The sequence below is a fragment of the Triticum urartu genome, chromosome 1A (genome assembly GCF_056163025.1).
Source record: "Triticum urartu cultivar PI428250 chromosome 1A, HENAU_Tu73, whole genome shotgun sequence".
Classification (NCBI taxonomy): Eukaryota; Viridiplantae; Streptophyta; class Magnoliopsida; order Poales; family Poaceae; genus Triticum; species Triticum urartu.
In genome coordinates, this window is record NC_141873.1 from 328,180,856 (window position 1) to 328,205,566 (window position 24,711).

The 24,711-nt window shown below is 45.3% G+C and overlaps 1 protein-coding gene across 1 annotated transcript; it reads left to right on the forward strand.

The window, feature by feature from the left end:
- Positions 1-14,758: 14,758 nt before the first annotated feature.
- On the forward strand, positions 14,759-19,744 carry LOC125509689 (CDPK-related kinase 3). Its single transcript, XM_048674715.2, has 11 exons — positions 14,759-15,600; positions 17,090-17,220; positions 17,403-17,444; positions 17,527-17,635; positions 17,718-17,796; positions 17,942-18,238; positions 18,334-18,443; positions 18,797-18,907; positions 19,027-19,089; positions 19,177-19,344; positions 19,427-19,744. Exons 1-11 carry the CDS (start codon positions 14,959-14,961, stop codon positions 19,565-19,567), a joined length of 1,893 nt encoding a protein of 630 aa, XP_048530672.2. The 5' UTR covers positions 14,759-14,958; the 3' UTR covers positions 19,568-19,744.
- Positions 19,745-24,711: the final 4,967 nt, after the last annotated feature.

Below are 24,711 nucleotides of genomic sequence, written 5' to 3' on the forward strand. Positions count from 1 at the left end.
GATCTTTGAGCTATGCTTAGGATTGGGTCTTGTCCATCACATCATTCTCCTAATGATGTGATCCCGTTATCAATGACATCCAATGTCCATAGTCAGGAAACCATGACTATCTTTCGATCAACGAGCTAGTCAACTAGAGGCTCACTAGGGACGTGTTGTGGTCTATGTATTCACACTTGCATTACGATTTCCGGATAACACAATTATAGCATGAACAATAGACAATTATCATGAACAAAGAAATATAATAATAACCATTTTCTTATTGCCTCTAGGGCATATTTCCAACACATATTTGGATAGAGAAGATGACTGAGTGTTTTGGAGCAATATCACTAAGCACTTGAGTAACTAGATCAAAACCTCACCCCCTTTTAATAGTATTGGCTTTCCTATGGACTCAATGTGATATTGGATCACTTAACCAAAAATGTAGAGCCTTGAGCTTTTTCCAATCCATGTCCTTAGCATTTTGAAGGGTTCCACATCCTCTTGTCCTTGCCATGCCACTATTGAACTTTTCTGAAAAGTGCTAGATGAAACTATTAGTCCAACAATATGTATGTTGGCATTGATTATCAAAACCACCAAGGGAGCAAATGTTCTTTCACACAAGTTTGACTTTCAAAAATACACCTTATATTTTGAAACGGATGGAGTAAGTAGTATGCGCCTTGCGAGACATTATATCCATAGTTCTAATGTTACTATGTCTTATTCTTCATTTAAGCACCAGAAAGCTAAGCTACATCAAAACCTAGACATAAAGCCATAACATGATAATAAGTCATGTAGTTGGGGGTGAATAGGGTGGTCCATGAACCACCCTAAAATTTTCCTATATCTTTTATTTATAACAATAATAAAAATTAAATTCAAATGGAAAGTTGTACTCTTGGGTCACCTTGCAACTTTAAATAGATACATAATGAGTACCACCACCCAAAGTACTTAGAGTAAAAAATGTCTAACCATGATAATGTCATTTCAACGATCATCCTGGCGCCCCCTCTCTCACATACGCACACTCCAAACGAGAAAGATGTATCTCTACAACGTCTAAATGCAAAAAAACACGGCATAAAATACTATCATAGAGTAAGGAAATAACAAAACTAAACCTAGAATAACAACCGGTGTGAAGAAACCCCAAACGCGTTAACACGTCAACTTTAACTAGGTACAAAAAGAACATAAATAGTATAAAAATGTCTGGACCATAATGAAGTCATTTTCAACATCAACCCCTCTGTCTAAACAAGAACTCACATATATGTGATCATGATTAATACAACAACAAATAAATTCTTATTCCATGCATTTATTCATGCCAAGTTTGGTTCAGGTGCCTCTTTGCCATGCACCTCCTTGATGTCAGGTTTCCTAATATATGAGATTCACTAGAGAATTGGTGGTGCGATTACTACAAGAGACTTTCGAAGATCAAATGTCATGGGTTTGATTTCCTGGTCATGCTAACCTATTGGAGTTTGTGGAAACAACGTAATTCTCATGTCTTCGGCAACCAACAAGTCCAAGTGAATGGGAAGGACCTGGATGCGCTTATTGTAAAGGATTTAAAACATGTGGGCTTCGACAAGAGGAAGATGGATTGCGGCGATCTGTGAGTAGTTGGCTAGGTTTGTGTGGCAGGAGGGGAGTGATGTTCTTTGTCCTGTTTTGTGGGGTTGCTTGTACCTTGGCTCCCTTCCTCCTCATTATTCGTCTAAAAGGTACAATACACATTTTGGTTACTCTCAAAATTCATATCTACATCACCTAAATAGAAAAACATATATTCCAGACCAAACTTGCTACAATTTCACCGAAAACCGAGACTTGTGGTGGCGGCTAAGCCGTCAAGGGTTTTGAGGGGAACCTTCTTTTGGCGCCTTCCTCCTCTGACTCCCCTTCGTCGCTGACCTCTTGGTCATCGGTGGTAACGGGGATTCACCAGATCTCGCGTGCACGAATCATGTACCTTTAGGTTTTAGGACTTAGAGCATGAGGTATGGGAGCAGCACCACGCGATCCACCTAGGAGAAAAGGGTGAGGCTACAAGTTTGATTTTTCTCTCTCTCTCTCTCTCCTAACATTTCATCTCCCGCCTTAGCTTTCTTCAACTTTTTCGGTGAGTAATCTGCCTCTTCTGCAGGCTTTGCATGGCACATGCATGCTATACATTTTTAGTCACTATGGCATCTAAATCTAGCTGGCACCTGGGGCAGTAGGTTTTGGGCTACACATAGTAAATCTTCAAATTATTCCTCGACACTTTGTTCTGCTCGTTGGTGGGTGATGGATTTGGTTGCTAGTTTGTTCAAGTGGGATGGTGTGGTGGCAATGGCATCCCTATGGTGGGCTTGTGTCCTCAGGCTCAGTTGTTGTGATGGTGTTTACTCCAGCATCGGCGTGAAGCTGTAGGATCGAAAGTATGTCTAGAGGGGGGTGATTAGACTACTTGACCAAATAAAAATCTAGCCTTTTCCCAATTTTAAGTCTTGGCAAATTTTAACAACTTAGCACAAGCCAAGTAATCAACCTACACATGCAATTCTAAGAGTATATCAGCGGAATGTAAAACAATTGCATATGAAGGTAAAGGGAGGAGTTTGGAGGGAGCAAGCGCAATGTAGACGTGGGGATTTTTGGCGTGGTTCCGATAGGTGGTGCTATCGTACATCCACGTTGATGGAGACTTCAACCACGAAGGGTAACGGTTGAGCGAGTCCACGGAGGGCTCCACCCATGAAGGGTCCACGAATAAGCAACCTTGTCTATCCCACCATGGCCATCACCCACGAAGGACTTGCCTCACTAGGGTAGATCTTCACAAAGTAGGCGATCTCCTTGCCCGTAAAAACTCCTTGGTTCAACTCCACAATCTTGACGGAGGCTCCCAAGTGACACCTAACTAATCTAGGAGACACCACTCTCCAAAAGGTAATAGATGGTGTGTTGATGATGAACTCCTTGCTCTTGTGCTTCAAATGATAGTCTCCCCAACACTCAGCTCTCTCTCATAGGATTGGATTTAGTGGAAAGAGAGTTTGAGTGGAAAGCAACTTGGGGAAGGCTAGAGATCAAGATTTATGTGGTTGGAATAGAATATCTTGACCTCAACACAAGTGTAGGTGGTTCTATCTCAGAAAATATATGTTGGAAGTGTAGGCATGTTCTGATGGCTCTCTCCATAATGAAGAGTGGGTGGAGGGGTATATATAGCCTCCACACAAAATCTAACTATTACACACAAATCACCAAACTCGGTGGGACCGAATTATGAAACTCGGTCAGACCGATTTAGTTCAAAATGTGAACGTTACGATTTTCGGTGGGACCGACATGTCAACTCGATGGGACCGATTCCATTAGGGTTAGGGCATAACGTAATCTCGGTGAGACCGATTACACAAACTCGGTGGGACCGATTTTGGTAATAGGCAAACAGAGAGTTGGTCAGGAAAACTCGATGGGACCGATTTGCTCATCTCGGTTAGACCGAAACGTTACGAAGGGGAAACAGAGAGTTTGCATTGCAATATCAGTGGGACCGATCGCTCATCTTGGTTGGACCGAAACATTATGAAGGGAAACAGAGAGATTGCAATCCCATCTCGGTAAAACCGAGATCCCTATCGGTGAGACTGAAATGACTAGGGTTTGTGGCAGTGGCTATGTCAAGTGAACTCGGTGGCCCCGGGTAGGAAATTTCGGTGGGGCCGAGTTTGACTTTTGGTTTGGACATATGTGGATGTGAGAAAGTAGTTGAGGGTTTTGGAGCATATCACTAAGCATTTTGAGCAAGTAACTCATTAAGCAACACCTCGTCCCCTTTTAATAGTATTGGCTTTTTCTATGGACTCAATGTGATCTTGGATCACTAAAAGTAAAATGTAGAGTCTTGAGCTTTAGAGCTTGAGCCAATCTTTTGTCCTTAGCATTTTGAGGGGGCCACATTTCTAATCCATGCCATGCCAAAAATTGAGCTTTCCTGAAATATTTATCTTGAAATAGCATTAGCTCAATGGGCTATATGTTGTTAGGAATTACCAAAACCACCCAGGGATAGTTGCACTTTCAATCTCCCCCTTTTTGGTAATTGATGACAACATAGCTTCGACAAATGATAATAAGATTGAAAAACATCGTTGCTTTGAGAAGTATGTGATAAGCAAGAGCTCCCCCTAAATTTGTGCATTATTTAAAATTTGCTTTTGAATGCAAATGCACAATCGATTAGGATCATGGGTTACTCTTCCATGTCACATACGTCTTGGTGGAGAGCTCAAAATGATAGAAATTAAAAGCATGCACTCATCACCAAGCAAGTGAATGATCATATATGGATATAAAATATAGTATCATCTAAACAAGCATTAAGGTAGCAAATGATCAATCACATGATCACACAAGTATCTCACACAAGGACATAAAGTACCTCACACAATAAAAAGTTCAACCAAAGGCAAAGAAGCAAAACACTCTCTCGAAGCCTATGATCTATACATATTTCTCCCCCTTTGGCAACAAGTTACCAGAAAGTTCAAATATGCATAGTGCTATGCGTCTCTCAGGCTTGGTCTTCGGGAGGTGGTGTAGAGAGAACTCCAAGGACGAAGGCATCCGTTGATGTAGTTGGAGCTGGTGGAGTGGCTGCTGGAGGTGGCACTGAGGTTGTGGCTGCTGGTGCTGATGTTGTAGCTCTAGAATCTGTCACTGGCATGGCAGCAGACCTCTGTCCTCTAGGCACTTGCTGAAATGCATCTGTGGTTGCCTTGCCTCTCTTCTCTTCTGCTTCCACCTGAAGCTGCTCAACTGCTGTTTGAATCTTAGTTACCGTCAGATCAAGATCATAAAATTTAGTTTCCATGATCCTCTCCAAGCTATCCTGGTTTTGAGTCAGGGTGGCCAAGCCCTTCTCAATCCTCAATTAGACTGGATCAGATATGCAAGTTGATCTTGCTTGCTCTTCAGAAAAACCTGAGATGCCTCTTCAACACTTGGCATCTTGGCAGCTTTCTCAGCCTTTGCTTTGGCTCTTTTCTCCTGTGCTTGAACTGATGATGGTTCCTCCTCATTCATCACAACAGTATTATCTTCAGAATCAGGATACATGGGTAGATGCTCCTTATCCAACAGATATGTTCCTGTGCCCATCTTGGAGTTGATGAGCTCCTAAATGTGTGGAGCATACCCACAACTTCTCTTCTGGTCAGCAGCAGTCCTCTTGATTGTCTCTACAATCAGACTCATGACCTTGAACTTCTGAGGGACATCAAAAAGCTGTAGCAGGTTGATAGAGTGCCCTCTGATCATCTTATGATCTCCTGACTTGGGTAGCAGAGTGTGCCTTAGGATCTAGTTGATAGTAGGCAGACCAGACAACAAGAAATGTACGGATCCAAAGCTTGTGAGTCTCCAAAGCTTTATCTTGGATCTCCTTGTACATGTTAGCCATAGTGTTGTCGTCCTTCTTCTTGGCATACACATCCAAGTCATCTTCATGTTATGTTGGGGCATTTATCAATTTTTCCCATTCTTCAACTATGGATCGGTTCCTAGTACCTTCTGACATCCAAACGATCTTCCCATCTGGGTAAAAGTGAGCAGTGGAGTAAAACTGCATGATCAGCTCATCATTCCATTTTGTGAGCTTCTGTCCAACAAACTCATCTACTCCACATGCTTTGAAGTTGTCATAAACTCCTGGGAAGTGATCTTCATTCTCCTAGATGAATTCCCAATCAACCCATCTCATGTCACACACGATGGGCTTCTTGTCAAGCAGAATAGTTTCATAAAAGTCTTGTTGTTCCTTTGTGTGAAACATGTAGTCAACTGCAGTCCTTCTCACAACATAGGGATCAGACTGTCTCCACAATCTCAGTCCTGAATCTTTCCTGATGTGCATGTTCTCAGTGACTGGATGAGCATCATTGTGATCTGGAATCTTGGGCTTCAATTTTCTCAAAATAAGAGACTCATCATCTTCTTCAGCTTCAGGCACTGGAGCCTTGTTCTTTCCTTCAGCAGGTATACTTCTGGTATTCCTCTTGGGCTTAGGAGGCTTCTGAGCTTGAGCTTTGGGGGTAGCTTTGGGCTTTGATGTTGCAGCCCCTGACTTTATAACATCTCCCATAAGCTTTTAAGCTTTGGATGCTGGAGCATCCTCTTCTTCATCATCATCTTCAGAGGGATCTTTCATCATGGAGGGCTTGCCAATGACTCTGGCAATGGTATTCTTGACTCTTTCCTTCTTTTTCTTGCCTTCTCCACCTTCTTTGGGTTCAAGAGTGAACTCCATTGTTTCTTGAGTAGAGGCTCTGGCCTTAGACATAGGAATTCTCTTTGCTGGAGCCTTCCTATTCATCCCTGGCTTAACTGTAGCAGTTGTGCCATACTCCTTTTTTCAGCACCTTCTTCTTGGAGCTTACTTCCTCCTCAGTGGCAACATAATCCTCATCCTCGGATTTTGAGGTTCTCTTCTTCCTAGATCTAGTGGCTGCCTTTGGCAAGTTGCTGGGAGTGCTCCTGCTGCCATCATCAGAAGTGCTCGAGGGATCTGAACCCTCACTCAGTTGCACATGTTCCTCAGACTTGTTCTGACTGTCACTCTGACCAGACATCTCTGCAAACTCACTGACAGTAGACCCTATGAATAGATGTAGATGAGATAGAGTGGATGAGCATCACAAAGTGCAGAGTTTTTGCAAAATAGATGACTTAAAAACTTAGTTTTAGTTCTCCACAGAAAGCATTTCGGAGCTACCGATTTGTAAACTCAGTGATACTGAAGCAGCTTTTGGATCCTAAACTAGTGAACTCAGTCAGACCGAGTCACAGTTCGGTGGCACCGAGACTGCTAGGGTTTCACAGAGAATTGAACTCGATCACACCGATTTGCAGTTTTCGGTCACACCGAAAATTGCAAGTGCTATGGCCTAAGCCAAATCGGTGAGACCGATTTCTATAACTCGGTCGGTCCGAGATGAGTTCGGCAGAGACCTAACCCTAAATTTTCAAATCAAACTTAACCTAAAGGATGTTTTCAGTGGATAGAGTGTTTGCATACGTGGTAAGAATCATGGCAAAAACAATAAATTAGAGGTAAACAAATAGCACAAAGGTCGAACCCATACCCTAGTTCGGCGGGGGTTCTCTACGGCGACAACGGCGGAGCAGATTTCCGTTGACGACAACGGAGACTAGCGGTGGGAGGTCGCTGGCGGCGAGGAGATGATCTGGAGAGCCGAGGAGGCAGAGCAGGACACGCGCGGGGTGAAGAGTTTTGGAGAAATTTCCAAAATTCAACCCGTGAGTATATATATCCCGACCCTGTCGGTGTGACCGAGTGGAACAACTCGATGGCACCGAGATGCGGACTCGCAAGCGGTTACTGCAACTCGGTGTGACTGAAAAGTTCAAATCGGTTGCACCGAGATTGAAAACCTAGATCAACTTAGTGATCTTAGTGTGACCGAAATGGATGACTCGGTCATACCAAAATGCACAGAGGTTTTGGAAATTTAAGTCTATGACGAATCGGGGACTCCGAGTGCTCCTCACACAAAGTGGTTCAAATCTGACTTGATCAAACTTTGTGATGTAGCATGAATAGATTTTGAGACGAGAAAATCATAGATAGCTAGAATAAGTCCTTAGGCATTCTTGTCCATCCATTTGGCAAAATAGAAAAATCCAAACAATCAAGGCAACAAATGGATGTCCTCGAATGAGTAAAACATGCAACCAACATGCTCAAACAATAAGATGGCAAATGAAATATGTGGCAAAGCATGCACAATCACTCTAGCATCTGTCAAGCAATTTGGCGATGACTAGGTCATCTATATATGAGTATATTGACTGAGGAGTCAAATGAGAACATTTGATCGTAGGTCATACTCATCGTTTAAGCACAAGTGGGGTTACCACTTTTACATAATGCATTGTTGTGTTCACATCATTAGAGTTGCTTTAGCTCAATTGATTAGAGTAAAGCTCCCCCTAGATGTGATATCCCCCCTAGGAGGGATGAACTAACCTTGGGTTTTGTCGATGATGACTTCATGTAGGTGTTGAATATTTAGGTGCTCAAAGTTGATGTAGATCATTCAGAGCAATCCTTTGGAGTGAGATGCACTTTCAATACCTACATGGGTTAGTCCCAAAAGGAACAAACAAGGATACCCATAGACATAGAGTGATATTCACATGATATGATGTCCATGAATGCATTAGGTTACCTTGTCCCTTGTCTTACCAACAAGAGGGTTTGTGACTCCTTGAACTAGTGCAAGATATGGAAGTTGTTTGCACTTCTCCTTGCCAAAGTGATATGAGTGAAGTATGTTGGCGGAGTCACCCTCAAGAACTCTCTAGTTCTTCTTCTTAGGGATCCACACCATCTTGATGGGAATCCTTGGAGTTGTAGTCGTACTTGATGAAGTAGAACTTGATGTAGTCTTGGGAACCCACTTGACCAATGCCTTAGGAGCTTCTTCAAATGCATCAATCTCCTCTTGAAGCTTGTCTTTGCCCTTTAGCTTGTGGTCTTGTGGTGGAAGATCATCTTGAGCTTGTGTTCCTTGGAAAGAAGTAGGATCATACTTCTCTTGTTGAGGAACAAACTTCGTCTTGGGGTATTGATCTTCTTCCCACTCAACTCCATTGGCATTGAACTTTCATTCAAAACCAACACCTTGATTCCTCCGGTGTCTTCCTTGCTTGCGTACAATTCCTCAAACTGCTTACTTCCGGCAAGACTCTTGTAAACACCTTTCTCTATAATTCCCTTCAATAAGCTATTTTCTTGCTCAAGTGTAACTTGGCTAAGAGAATCATTAGTGGAATCAAGAGAACTACTAGAAGCAACAACATTGGGTTTAGCATGATTATTGTTACTACTAGAAGAAGAATCTTTCTTACTCTTGTTGCTAGATTTAACTTGAGGCATGTAAGTAGACAAGAGTAAATGCTTGGCAATGTAAGAAGAACTTTTCTTGCGAAGATCATTATTGATCGCTTTTAAGAACTCATGCTCTTAATCAAGATTGAGCTTTTCGAAGCATAACTTCTCATGAGTCTTTAAAAGTTCTCGATGATCTTCCAAGGTAGTTTCATGAGCTAACTTAAGAGTGTTTAGTTCTTTAGTTAGACGCTCAATCTCCATCTTATTATTGTCATTCATTTTATCTTGATTAGCATGATTAATAGCAAGTTCATCATAGTTTTCATAACTAGAGTTGTCAACAAGTAAATTATCATCACCTAGCAAATCATCTTCATCACTATTGAAATCAACATACTCGGGGTGTGATACCTTTGGGCCTTTAGCCATGAAGCATCTTCCAATTCCTTCATTTGGTGACTCAAATATGTCGTAGGAGTTGGTTGACACAAGTGCTAGACCGGCAACACCTTCATCTTGAGTATATTCGGAGTCGGAGTGATTGTCGGAGTCGGAGTCGGATACCCATTCACCAACATGAGCTTGATGTCTTTGTTTTGTGTAGCTCCTTGATGACTTGTCCTTCCTTTCCGAATCCTTGCTTCTCCGTGAGGGTCTTCGCTCATAACGATCATCTATACTCCTTCTTTCTCTTGGTGGTGATTCTTCTCTCCTACTTTTTCTTTTGGGAGAATCTTCTCTTCTTTTGTAGGGGGCGGTACACTCATTGGAGTAGTGTCTGGGTCTTCCACAATTGTAGCAATTACGTTCACGACTTGAAGATCTTTTGCATTCTAGGACCTTGACTTGGAACTTCTTTCCTTGCTTCTACTCTTGTAGAATTTGTTGAAATTCCTCACCATTAGGCTCAATTCTTCATTGAAGGCTTGTTTCTCACTTGATGATGTGGGAGCATCACATGAGGCTTTGTAAGCACCACTTGACTTGTTGTGGAGCTCTTCCTTATTCTTAAGTGACATCTCATGAGCAACAATTCCTCCAATGACTTCCGTTGGCTTGAGATCTTTGTAATTGGGCATCATTTGGATCAATGTGCACACGGTATCATATTTTCCATCCAAGGCTCTTAGGATTTTCTTGATGATGAATCTATTGGTCATCTCTTCACTTCCTAAGCCGACAATCTCATTTGTGATGAGAGCAAGCCTAGAGTACATTTCAGCGACACCTTCACCATCCTTCATTTTGAACTTGTCAAGTTGACTTTGAAGCACATCCAATTTGGATTCCTTGACGGAGTTGGTACCTTCGTGCATATCAATCAAAGTATCCCAAATTTCCTTTGCATTCTCAAGACGACTGATTTTGTTGAATTCTTCGGGGCACAATCCGTTGAAGAGAATATCACAAGCTTGATCATTGTATTGCAACATCTTCAACTCTTCCGCGGTAGCTTCATGGTTCGGTTCTCCCCCATCAAAGAATTCACTTTGCAAGCCAATACACACAATAGCCCAAACGGCGGGGTTATGTCCAAGAATATGCATTTTTATCTTATGCTTCCAACTAGCAAAATTGGTACCATCAAAGTAAGGACCTCGACGGTGGTAATTTCCCTTGCTAGATGCCATACTCTCCTAGGTTGTGAAACCAAGGCTATGATCACCAAAAGCTATGGAAATCAAAGAAAATGGAGACCAAAGCTCTGATACCACTTGTAGGATCGAAAGTATGTCTAGAGGGGGTGGGGTGATTAGACTACTTGACCAAATAAAAATCTAGCCTTTTCCCAATTTTAAGTCTTGGCAGATTTTAACAACTTAGCACAAGTCAAGTAATCAACCTACACATGCAATTCTAAGAGTATAGCAGCGGAATGTAAAACAATTGCATATGAAGGTAAAGGGAGGAGTTTGTAGGGAGCAAACGCAATGTAGACACGGAGATTTTTGGCGTGGTTCCGATAGGTGGTGCTATCATACATCCACGTTGATGGAGACTTCAACCCACGAAGGGTAACGGTTGCGCGAGTCCACGGAGGGCTCCACCCACGAAGGGTCCACGAAGAAGCAACCTTGTCTATTCCACCATGGCCATCACCCACGAAGAAATTGCCTCACTAGGGTAGATATTCACGAAGTAGGCGATCTCCTTGCCCGTACAAACTCCTTGGTTCAACTCCACAACCTTGATGGAGGCTCCCAAGTGACACCTAGCCAATCTAGGAGACACCACTCTCCAAAAGGTAATAGATGGTGTGTTGATGATGAACTCCTTGCTCTTGTGCTTCAAATGATAGTCTCCCCAACACTCAGCTCTCTCTCATAGGATTGGATTTGGTGGAAAGAGGGTTTGAGTGGAAAGCAAGTTGGGGAAGGCTAGAGATCATAATTTATGTGGTTGGAATAGAATATCTTGACCTCAACACAAGTGTAGGTGGTTCTCCCTCAGAAAATATATGTTGGAAGTGTAGGCATGTTCTGATGGCTCTCTCCATAATGAAGAGTGGGTGGAGGGGTATATATAGCCTCCACACAAAATCTAACCGTTACACACAAATCACCAAACTTGGTGGGACCGAATCATGAAACTCGGTCAGACCGATTTAGTTCAAAATGTGAACGTTACGATTTTCGGTGGGACCGACATGTCAACTCGGTGGGACCGATTCCATTAGGGTTAGGGCATAACGTAATCTCGGTGAGACCGATTACACAAACTTGGTGGCACCGATTTTGGTAATAGGCAAACAGAGAGTTGGTCAGGCAAACTCGGTGGGACCGATTCGCTCATCTCGGTTAGACCGAAACGTTACGAAGGGAAAATAGAGAGTTTGCATTGCAATCTCGGTGGGACCGATCGCTCATCTCGGTTGGACCGAAACATTACGAAGGGAAACAAAGTGATTGCAATCCCATCTCGGTAAAACTGAGATCCCTATTAGTGAGACCGAAATGACTAGGGTTTGTGGCAGTGGCTATGTCAAGTGAACTGGGTGGCGCCGGGTAGGAAATTTTGGTGGGGCCGAGTTTTACTTTTGGTTTGGGACATATGTGGATGTGAGAAAGTAGTTGACGGTTTTGGAGCATATTACTAAGCATTTTGAGCAAGTAACTCATTAAGCAACACCTCATCCCCTTTTAATAGTATTGGCTTTTCCTATGGACTCAATGTGATCTTGGATCAGTAAAAGTAAAATGTAGAGTCTTGAGCTTTAGAGCTTGAGCCAATCTTTTGTCCTTAGCATTTTGAGGGGTACACATTTCTAATCCGTGCCATGCCAAACATTGAGCTTTCCTGAAATATTTATCTTGAAATAGCATTAGCTCAATGGGCTATATGTTGTTAGGAATTACCAAAACCACCCAGGGATAGTTGCACTTTCAGAAGCTCGGGAGTTAGTGCAGGAGTGGATGCAGACAGTGACTGCATCAACGACAACTCGAAGATGGTGGATCATCTGTTGGGTTCGTGGTTGGCAACCGGGAGGTACGGTTTCCTTCTCCCACATCATTGTCGAGCGGGGATGCTAGATCTGGAGTTCGATGGCGTGTTCGGGGTGCTGTCTGAGCAGATTTTTTTAGGGGTAATGACTTTACCTTTGGTAAGCTACTTTGGCGGTCTAAAAAGCTACATATGAGCAATTGAGCCGCATCGAGTTCGAGTGAAGAAATGGTTGGTCATATTTTCTCTTAATGTTTGTATTGGTGGTGTCGGAGACAGGTGGCAGGCCTTGGCGTCAAACCTAGGGGTTTCTTGGTTTTTATTGTGTACTAATTTTTGGCAGGTATGGTGGTCCTTTATACAAAGGCTAGAGTTCGATTGACTTTTCAGTATTGTTAGGTTGGTGTTTACGTGGCTTGTAACTTGATCTTTATTATATGAAAATGTTATTAGGTAAATGTCAGCTGAGAAGGAAGGGGTGGGGGGGTAACAAAGGAACCTTCTTTTGTGGCAAGTTTAGAGCACCTACAGTCGGGTGCCCCAAACCTGCTTCAAACGCCCGGGCGGACGGCCCGGTCACTGAACGATCACGAAAATTCGACCCAGACGGGCGTCTCAAACGGGCCTCAAACGCCCGGGCTGTCCGGCGCCCCTCATATCCAACCCAAATCTAGGGTAGATATGGGGCGGCCCGGGCATGCCCGGACACATCCACCACGTCAACCTGGCCCACCCTGACCCCACTCTGTCCCCACAAATATCCTCAATCCGGAAACCCTACCTCATTGCGCTCTCGCTTTGTCTCTTCTTCTCCTTCTCCGATTTCTCCAATTGATCCAGTCCGACGACTCCGGCGACCATGTCGAGATCTGGCAGCCGCTCCGACTCTGACCCCGACGCCGACGAGGAGCCGACCCTCCGCATTGCCATCGAGTGGTTGAAGGTGGACACGGGTGCCAGTTTTGGATATGTCGTCTCGCCTCTCCTCACGCCGGTGTCGCGAGGATGCCGTCGTTGGCTCCTCTCGGCCCATGCGTAGCTCCATGAGGCCTGCCCCGTCCATGCCTCCCCCATGATGTCCCCTGCTCCCGCCGGCTGCTGCTCCCCCCACATGCGCAGTGGCGGGTGCTTGTGTCTGCCCAGGGCGCGCATGCCGGAATCGGAGGCGCCCGCCACCCACCGTGAGTGACAACGGGCAAGGAAGAGGGACGCGCTGGAGAAATCTCTCTACCGCCGCCGCAGGTTTCCGGTGGAGCCTGACGAGGACGAGCAGCTCCTCGCTTGGGTCTGCCGTCGGTCGCTTATGACGGTGGAGAGGGACGCTCGGCGGCTCCGCTGGAAAAACGCCAAGGGGCTCCGGCTTGTCATCGAGTAGTCCGAGCGCGAGGCCAAGGAGAAAGCGACGGAGGCGGTTCGGCTAGCGAAGCTCAAGCGGGAGCAGGACCGGGCCGTCCGGTGCCTCAAAGGGCTCATCGTCCTCTCCTCCTTCTCCGACGATGACGGCAACGACGGTGCCTCGTATGATGACTCAAATGATCCTCCACTAGTCGTCGACTCCTATAGGTGCGCCTGGGACCGGAAGGGAAAAGGGCCGGCGAGGAAGTGGTGAAGATCTGCTTTCTTCACTATAATTTCAAGTTTTTAGATGTAGTTGCCGTCGTTTATGTGCATTATGTGAACTTTAGCGGTCTTTTGAAGATCCACTGGTGATCTTTTTCCGTTTGATAAACTACATTGATAACCTATGTAGTTTGATTGACGTTGCATAGTTTAGTATGGATATAGAAGACCGGATATGAGATATACGGATGTGGACGACACGATTTGAGCAATGACCGATCAGTGCTCGCGGACGCGCCCGTGAGCGTCTACGAGCGTTTCAGAGGCCAAATTTGTCAAGTCCAGAAGGAGATGACACAATTTCTGTCCTTTTTGTTGCAAAATCTCTTTCTTCCAAGGAATTGCCATGTGTTTTTGAAAAAATTGTCCATCCTATACAACTAAACTTGCTAGCTAAAAGGCTCGTAAATGCTGACCCCTCCCAGCGAACGTTGGCCAGCTATTACGGTCCTTATATTATACGGTATTAATGAGAAACGTATTACCATAAATAAAAAATAAAAAACCCTGGAAATACGTACGAGAAAAAGGGAAACAGGAGCAACCAACAAAACGTACGGCTGCCTTGCGGGTCTGGGCCCTTGCACGCCTACGGACCCGCTTGTCAGAGGAACCATCCGCTCAGTCCCGACTGGACTGCCTCAGTCAGTCCTCCTCTCCGCCCCTCCCCTCCTCCCCTCGCGTCGCGTCTCCTCCTCCGTCCACCGCCGCGCCCGCGGCCAGCCAGCAGGGCAGGCGCGTACGTTACCACTCCTGCTCAGCCAGCCAGCAATTCATCACGCGCATTACCATTTCTTGTCTCATCTCTTCTCCCCGCATTAATACTTTGGTTCGCTCCTCTCATACTCCATCCCCGCCCCCGTCCTATAAATCCCAACCCCTCCGCCCCCCGCTCCCCTTCGACCCGCGCCAAACCCCGCCGCATTCCTGCCGTTTCCGTGTTCGCCGTCGCGCCTCCGGTGATCGGCGCCGGGGGAGCCATGGGGCAGTGCTACGCCAAGAACATACACGCGGACGGCCGGGATGGGGGCGAGGGTGGCGGAGGCACGACCACCATCTCCGTCTCGGCGTCTGCCGCGGCTGCCGTCCAGGAGGAGCCCGCCGGCGAGAGGGCCACGGGAGGGAGGCGGAGCGGCAGGCCGTCGCCGGCGGGGACGCCGCGCAGCAGGGCGGGGGTGACGCCGGCCAGGACTTCGGCGGCGGCCGCAGGGAGCCCCTGGGCCGCCAGCCCGCTCCCCGACGGCATCGCGCCGTCCCCGGCGACCTCCGCGTCCACGCCCAGGCGCTTCTTCCGCCGTCCGTTCCCTCCGCCGTCTCCGGCCAAGCACATCAAGGCGTCGCTGGCGCGCCGCCTCGGCCACCGCTCCCCGGCTGCTACCTCTGCGCAGGCGCCGCCCGCTAAGCCGCCGCAGGAGGCCCCGATCCCCGAACAAGGGGCCGGCGGCGGCGGAGGAGAGGAGGAGCTCGACAAGAGCTTCGGCTACGACCGCCACTTCGCGGTCAAGTACGAACTGGGAAAGGAGGTGGGTCGCGGCCACTTCGGCCACACCTGTCTCGCGCGTGCCCGCAAGGGGGACATGAGAGGTCAAGTCCTAGCTGTCAAGGTCATCTCCAAAGCCAAGGTCGAACCCGTTCTTGATCTCGCACTCCTCTCTCCTAAATGCATAATTGTCTCAGTTTCTACCAACTTAGATCTTGCTTGGTATTAAGATGCCGTGTGATCCTTTCAGTTGTTCACTTGTTCTACAATGAATTGTTTGTTGCTTTTGCAAGAATTCAGCAACTCGGCAATGCCACTAGCACAGACATTGCAATCATAAGTTAATCATTCGTTTTCTTTGTCTGCCTTGCATAATGAACAGGGTATTGGCATTTCCTTGAAAGTAAGAAGTACATTATGGAAATGCCGTTGCAGTGATGCTGCACTGAATTTTTGTCTTCTATTTTGATCTCACTGTTTATCCATCTGACTCCTGTTCTTGTTTTTTTTTTTTTGTAAGAAACAGGCAGGGGATTATCTTATGCAGTGTTTGGTTACAGGATTAGAAGTGACCAATTTCTCTATGAGATCCCCTGATAGCTTGTCAAATACTGGCAGAATTTTAGCTGGAGTAGTGTGGATATAGTGCATAACTACATGTTACTATCAAGAGTTCAGTAGTTATCAAATCCACATTGTGGCACTTTGTTAGTATGATCAGAGCTAGAAGAATAGATAACAGTAAGGCATGGGAGGCACCCAACTGTATGTGATCAACCTTCCTACTTATATTGCTCTTCCAGGGAGCAATAGTATTGATTTAGACAGTATTTTTTTAAAGTTTTCCAAGTCCTTGATGTTTTTCTTGACATCTAGCATGTAAGCAGGTATACATATCTTTTACATTATTAGGGTGCTGAATTTGAGATTATGTTGATATTGTGATGAGTTGAGTACTTGTATTGCCCTTGCAGGGACAAATAGTATTCGATATTTTTTGTTCAAGAAAATTAAGACAATGTTTAGTTTCATATTATTTCTTTCCTGGTGTTAGCTAGGATCTGTTGATAAAACTAGTATGCAATACAGCTAACTGAACTCTACGTACACGTACATGTGCATGCCGGCATTGATGTTTCTCATGCACGTAAATGTCGTTTTCTTTTCCGACCGTTATTACTTGTATTGATTACTGACTTTTTTTGGCTTGCTATAGTGTCCTCGTTTGTCGAAGCCAACTTACATCAACTATTTGAACCCTTGACGTATCTATCAAGTTTAATGCATCTCTCACTTTCATATTGTCGTTCTTTTATTCGCATCTGATATAACTGCGCTCCCTGTCATCACATATCGCTCTTTCATTTGCATCTAATACAAACATGTTCCCTGTAATCATATAATGTATGGTCATCATTCTCTTGACAGCTTGATCTTTTGTTGCTAGAAGCTAATTAATGCCCAGGCAATCTTCATTAAGCTTAACAGTTCAATATGAAGATATCTCAGTTAGCGCCAAGTTTGCTTGTCTAGATCGTTAGGTTATGGACAACTTTCTTTGGCTGTTTGACTACCAGTTTCGCATTTTATTCTTTACAAAGTAATCTCAACCTTTTGTTCTTCTCTAGCAGATGACGACAGCAATATCTATTGAGGATGTGCGTAGAGAGGTGAAAATTCTGAAGGCTTTATCTGGGCATTCAAATCTTGTGAAGTTTTATGATGCATGTGAGGATGCCCTTAACGTCTACATCATCATGGAGTATGTTTGCTTTCTTCCCCTCACATATTGTTGACTTTGCATCCGTACAATGTTGTTATCAGAACCTGCAACATCTCATTGTAGATAAAGGACTTTCTATCTGCTAAATGGATTGTCTTATTTCTTGAGTTCTATGCAAAATTACATGATTATTGATGTTTTGTGCACCTGGTATTGGTTAGGTTGTGTGAAGGTGGGGAGTTGTTGGACAGAATTTTGTCCAGGTATAACATTTTCCTTGAGAAACATTTCTTAGTACCAAAAACAAACATAGCTCTTACTATTACTAATTTCCTATTTTTCCAGAGGTGGGAGGTACACTGAGGATGATGCTAAAGTTATCATCAAACAGATATTAAGTGTAGTTGCTTTCTGCCATCTTCAGGGTGTTGTTCATCGTGATCTTAAGCCAGAGGTATGTGGAGTCTTTGTTGATCTCTTCTGTGCTGATAATACAACCATTTATTTTTTATGACTCCATGCTTGATTTTGAACAGAATTTCCTATTCAGTACTAGAGATGAACATTCTCCTATGAAGCTCATCGATTTTGGCCTCTCTGATTTTATAAGGCCAGGTAGTACCTCCACATGAGGATTATACCCATAGCACGTTCTATCTACGTTCTTTGATTTTTGAATTTAAGATCAATCTAGACATGAATAAAAGACTTGAATGTCTTGTTATTGTGTACCAAAGCCTAATACATTTTGTTTTTGCAGATGAAAGGCTGAATGACATTGTTGGTAGTGCATACTATGTTGCTCCAGAAGTCCTACATAGGTCATATAGCACAGAAGCAGACATGTGGAGCGTAGGTGTTATCACTTATATCTTGCTGTGTGGTAGCAGACCATTCTGGGCACGCACTGAATCAGGAATTTTCCGCTCTGTGCTGAGAGCTGATCCTAATTTTGACGATACACCATGGGCATCAATATCTCCTGAAGCCAAAGACTTTGTCAAAAGACTTCTTAACAAGGATTACAGAAAAAGAATGACTGCTGCGCAGGCACTCTGTAAGTTGTGCCAATGATGATTCTTACTTTATGCTTTCTTTTAAAGTTTCCATAGGATATTGGCGATTTACCTATGTATTGTGTGTGTATTGCAGCTCACCCCTGGTTGCGAGATGAGTGCTGCCCAGTCCCTCTGGATATATTAGTTTTTAAGCTGGTTAAGGCGCATCTTCGTTCCACGCCTTTCAAACGGGCAGCATTAAAGGTTTTACTCTTTACCTAGTTCCTTCAAGTATGTAACTTTCGAACTATACTTCCTTTGATACTGATTTTTCCAAACTGCATTCGACACACGTGAGTAGTATGTACACATCGTACATCCAAATCAATGTCACCTTTAATATCTTGCATTCTACAAACGTGAGCATTATGTGCACATCATCCATCTAAATTGATACCACCTTTAATATCTTGCATAAATAGCCAGCTATGTTATTGGACTGTTGTAGGGAGGTGTGAAAATTGGTTTCATTGCATGTACTGATTTTATTTCATTTTGTCTTGCTTAAACATGTTGAGCAATTCACTGCCATAATATTTCCGTCTTTTATTTGACAGGCTCTGTCTAGAGCAATAACAGAAGATGAGCTTATCTACGCCAGAGCACAGTACAACTTATTACAACCAAGTAGTCAAGATGGTCGAATATGTATTGAGAACTTCAGGATGGTAAGTACTCTTGTGTTGTCAAGTCTCTTAGAGCATGCACTAGGATTAATTGAAGTAATTTCCATATCCAGGATACTGAACTTGATATTTCTCTTCTTTTCCACCTTTAATTTATGCAGGCTCTGCTACAAAACTCCACTGACGCTATGAAAGAATCTAGAACTCTTGATATCTTAAGTGCGGTATGAAATGCGCACTCATTATACCTTCATTTGCACACATGGTGTATATCATTCATTATTTGAACTTGCATGTATATTCATTTTCAGTTGGAGCCGCTTGCATATAGGAGAATGGACTTTGAGGAGTTCCGTGCGGCGACAATCAGCCCTTACCAACTTGAAGCTTCGTCTATGTGGGACGAAATAGCGAGCACCGCATTTGAGTGCTTTGAGCAGGAAGGCAACCGTGTTATCACAATTGAGGAGCTAGCTCAGGTATGCAGTTGAACCTTGAGAATGACATGAATCTTTCATCTTGTGCGTGTCACTAACCAATTGGCCTCCTTTCCCCATACAGGAGATGAATCTTTCTTCTGCGGCGTATTCTATCGTCCGCGACTGGATTAGGCCATCCGATGGGAAGCTTAGCTTTATAGGCTTCACCAAATTTTTGCATGGATTGACTATGCGGAGCAGCAACGCGAGGCGCCATCACTGACCTGTTTCGCCTCAGCTGCTTAGATTTCTTTGATTCATGGGGAGTTTGATGGATGTTGGTGTTTTATCTGTGTTTTTGGCGGTTTAGCGTTTGTAGAGAAAAAAGGAGAAAGAAACAGAAAGTGGGAGTTCATAATGGAGTTTTAGAAGCAAAGATATGTTTTTACCTGTTTTTTTACATCTTGGTGCTGTTACATCATTCTTAATCTGGCTTATACATGGGCGCTGTACAGTTTGCTCATCATGCACCGTTCAACTTGCCACCCCAGTGTTTGTGTTTATCCAGGTGCTTGATGTCTTGCTGCTCCCTCCTGCTTCTCAGAGAAGCAGAAACAGAAGCAGAAGTACAGGGTGCTGCTGCTCCTGAATGTGCGGCAGTTGGAAAGGGCCAAATATCTGGTGAGGGCGTTAAAAGACGTCGTGGTTTGGAACGTTCTTAGCAGATGCTATTCCATCCAACATTGCATAGGAAGCAGCAGGCCCCATCGACGGGGTGCTATGTTTCGCCTTTTCCGGACAATCGTACGGCGGCACTTTTATGGTGGTCAGGACGATTAAGAAAGGGCTTCAAGTACGAAAAGGCACTTTGAAGAGACAGTCTAGCCACTGGGATTAGCAATTTAAGTTATGTTGATCTTTGGGTGCGGAGAGACGTGGCTGAGATCGACGGGCAATCAGAGTTCAGCATGGATGCGAAAACATGTGATGACGAGCCATCCGTTGGTATTTACGAGCCATAAAGCTTTCAGATTTTCGTATACTTCCGCAAAGATCACTGTGCTTCAAAAATATCAGACCTGTTTGCCCTCCCCTGTCGTCTTCTCCTTCCACCACGTGCTTCACGCAGCGAAAAATTTCCTCCCTCTCACCTTCTCTCAACTCCCCACCATACGCGCATGCGGAAAAAGAGTTGGTCGGCGAGCTTCGGCGAGAACCATCAATTGTTCTCGCCACGCCCCGTCTTCTGCTCGTAGCATCGCTCCTACTTGTAGCTATCGAAGCCGCCCCGGCGGTCACAAGATCGTCGCCACAACATCACCCCTCCCCCTCCCGGTTGCAGCTTCATTGCCGCTAAACGCAGCATGCTTGTCGCCCCTGGTTGCAACATCGGCGGCGACGATGTTGCGGCTCGCACCCCCCCTCTCGAATCCCAGCATAAAACGTGGCCGATTGTAGCATTTTGCTGCTTTGATTGCAACTCCGGCGGCCGGTTCCAACACGCAGTCTCCACAGTCGTAGCATTTTCATCGGTAGATTCTAGCACATCATGTAGCCGATTCCACCACACGCGCGACCAACGTCGCAGCACGGTCATAGCTCTCATGGACATCGGTTGCAGCTCTTGCTATTCATGGTTGCAGCTCGCCAGGGAAAGGGTTGTAGCTTCGCCATCCATGGTCGCAGCTCCCCTAGGCACCGATTTGCAGCTCCCCCATGAACATCGGTCGTATCTCTTTTTTCGTGAATACGCATGATATGTATCATTTCATTGATAGAGGGGAGAAAGCACAGGGTTGCAAGCCTCGTCAAGCATGCACTAGACGACGCTCGCAAGGATGCTGTTGAGCAGTTGAAGAGGGGTTGCTCAACCCCGATTACAAGTGGTTAGGTTACAGGGATGATGATACTAAGTCCTGTAGCACCTGCTCTGGCCCAGGTCCAAGCCTCCTCCTGGATGGTGTCAGCAGGTGGGCATGAGAAGGTGTCACACCATCGAAGATGCATGCGTTGCGGTGCTTCCAAGTCATCCAAGCGGTGAGCGCAATGAGAGAACCAATGCCCCTGCAATGCCTAGCCATGGATGCACTGATGGCGGATGACCACCACTCGAAGAACTCACTCGTACCATCGGGTGGCTGCGTGGTGAGACGGCACCAGTGAAGAACATCGTGCCAGACTGAGCAGGAGAAGACGCAACTAGCAAGAAGGTCTTGGCACCCACATGAGGCCAGTTTTTCCACGTCAGCTGCCAATATGGGGCGCGCACTGATCCATGGAATAGAGCAAGGTAGCATGACTTGGTGGGGTAGCCTCCATTATCGGTCCAACGCTAGCGGATGGAGTCGGGCTCCGCGCCCAGCAAGACATGGCGAAGGCGCCTCCAGATATCAACATACTCCACCGTGGCAGCTGGCTCGAGGGCGCCACGAATGTCTTGGATCCAGGCACACTGTGGGATGGCGTTGCAGGAGTGAAACTCACCAGAAAAAAGAGTTGTAGCTTCGCCGTCGATGGTCACATCTCCTTTGGACACCGGTTGCAGCTCCCTCCATCCATGATCGTAGCTCGCCGGAAAAAAAGGTTGTAACAGGTTGATGGCTTGCAAGTATACAAGGTTTGGTTGTAGCCTTTTCGAAGTAAGAGTATTGATCCCACATGGAGCACAAGAAATGAGGTTTTTCTCTTGTAGAGGTTTATAGTACTGTGCCTGCAAGTTAGTTGCGTTCCAAAGAAAGCAGAAGTGGAAGTTTGAAATATTGCGAGGTTGTCGTGAACATGGTGATAAAACACAAGAATAAAATAAAAGAGTAGGGAAACGTGAAACAATGGTAGTTGGAATCAATAGGGCTAAAGTGTTCTCAGGGAGTCCGGATTCCCCACTAATATGTATCTAACATGACCTATGCCTAAGCACAATTCGAAATTCAGATTCCTAAGCCACTTTATATGTTTGTATAAGTGGGCGGAGCCAAGTACAAATACATGCATACATGCCACAACCCCATATCACATATGCCACCACCGTTCATCCCCTTCTAGTTACCAAACGGTGATTAAGTATTTCCCGGTGGACACAGCTAATGTGGTCTCTGTTCATCCCCTATTGCAATGATCAGGTAAGGAGGGAGATAGGCACTGTTGAAGGAAATAGGCCCTAGAGACAATAATAAAGTTATTATTTATTTCTTTATATCATGATAAATGTTTATTATTCATGCTAGAATTGTATTAATTGGAAACATGATACATGTGTGAATACATAGACAAAGAGAGTGTCACTAGTATGCCTCTACTTGACTAGCTCGTTGATCAAAGATGGTTATGTTTCCTAGCCATAGACATGAGTTGTCACTTGATTAACGGGATCACATCATTAGGAGAATGATGTGATTGACTTGACCCATTCCATTAGCTTAGCACTTGATCGTTTAGTATTCTGATATTGCTTTGTTCATGACTTATACATGTTCCTATGACTATGAGATTATACAAATCCCGTTTACCGGAAGAACACTTTGTGTGCTACCAAACGTCACAACGTAACTGGGTGATTATAAAGGTGCTCTACAGGTGTCTCCAAAGGTACTTGTTGGGTTGGCGTATTTCGAGATTAGGATTTGTCACTCCGATTGTCGGGGACGTATCTCTGGGCCCACTCAGTAATGCACATCACTATAAGCCTTGCAAGCATTGTAACTAATGAGTTAGTTGCGGGATGATGTATTATAGAACGAGTAAAGAGACTTGCCGGTAACGAGATTGAACTAGGTATTGAGATACCGACGATCGAATCTCGGGCAAGTAGCATACCGATGACAAAGGGAACAACGTATGTTGTTATGCGGTTTGACCGATAAAGATCTTCATAGAATATGTAGGAGCCAATATGAGCATCCAGGTTCCGCTATTGGTTATTGACCGGAGACATGTCTCGGTCATGTCTACATAGTTCTCGAACCCGTAGGGTCCGCACGCTTAAAGTTTCGGTAACGATTGTATTATGAGTTTTTGTGTTTTGATGTAACGAAGGTAGTTCGGAGTCCTGGATGTGATCATGGACATGAAGAGGAGTCTCAAAATGGTCGAGACATAAAAATCGATATATTGGACGACTATGTACGGACACCGGAATGGTTTCGGAGAGTTTCGGACATATACCGGAGTACCAGGGGGTTACCGGAACCCCCCGGGGAGTTTAATGGGCCAAGATGGGCTTTAGTGGAGAAGAGGAGGGGCGGCTAGGGCAGGCCGCGCCCCCTCCCCCTCTAGTCCGAATTGGACAAGGAGGGGGGGGGGCGCCCCCCTTTCCTTCCTCTCCCTCCTTCCCTTCCTTTCCCCCTCCTACTCTAACTAGGAAAAGAAGGGAGTCCTACTCCCGGTGGGAGTAGGACTCCTCCCTGGCGCGCCCTCCCCTGGCCGGCCGCCTCCTCCCCCCTGGTCCTTTATATACGGGGGCAGGGGGCACCTCTAGACACAACCGTTGATCTCTTGATCTCTTAGCCGTGTGCGGTGCCCCCCTCCACCATATTCCACCTCGATCATATCGTAGCGGTGCTTAGGCGAAGCCCTGCGTCGGTAGCAACATCATCACCGTCATCACACCGTCGTGCTGACGGAACTCTCCCGTGAAGCTCTGCTGGATCGGAGTTCGCGGGACGTCATCGAGCTGAATGTGTGCTGAACTCGGAGGTGCCGTACGTTCGGTACTTGGATTGGTCGGATCGTGAAGACGTACGACTACATCAACCGTGTTGTGCTAACACTTCCGCTTTCGGTCTACGAGGGTACGTGGACGATACTCTCCCCTCTCGTTGCTATGCATCACCATGATCCTGTGTGTGCATAGGATTTTTTTTTAAATTACTACGTTCCCCAACAATGGCATCCGAGCCTGGTTTTATGTGTAGATGTTATATGCACGAGTAGAACACAAGTGAGTTGTGGGCGATACAAGTCATACTGCTTACCAACATGTCACACTTTGGTTCGGCGGTATTGTTGGATGAAGTGGCCCGGACCGACATTACGCGTACGCTTACGCGAGACTGGTTCTACCAACGTGCTTTGCACACAGGTGGCCGGCGGATGTCAGTTTCTCCAACTTTAGTTGAACCGAGTGTGGCCACGCCCGGTCCTTGAGAAGGTTAAAACAACACTAACTTGACAAACTATCGTTGTGGTTTTGATGCGTAGGTAAGAACGGTTCTTGCTCAGCCCGTAGCAGCCACGTAAAACTTGCAACAACAAAGTAGAGGACGTCTAACTTGTTTTTGCAGGGCATGTTGTGATGTGATATGGTCAAGACATGATGCTAAATTTTATTGTATGAGATGATCATGTTTTGTAACCGAGTTATCGGCAACTGGCAGGAGCCATATGGTTGTCACTTTATTGTATGCAATGCAATCGCCCTGTAATTGCTTT

Coding starts and splice junctions, on each gene's coding strand:
- LOC125509689 (XM_048674715.2), top strand. CDS start 14,959: ATGGGGCAGTGCTACGCCAAGAACATACACGCGGACGGCCGGGATGGG. Junction 17,221..17,402: donor AACGTCTACATCATCATGGA/GTATGTTTGCTT, acceptor GGTATTGGTTAG/GTTGTGTGAAGGTGGGGAGT. Junction 18,444..18,796: donor TCAAACGGGCAGCATTAAAG/GTTTTACTCTTT, acceptor TTTATTTGACAG/GCTCTGTCTAGAGCAATAAC.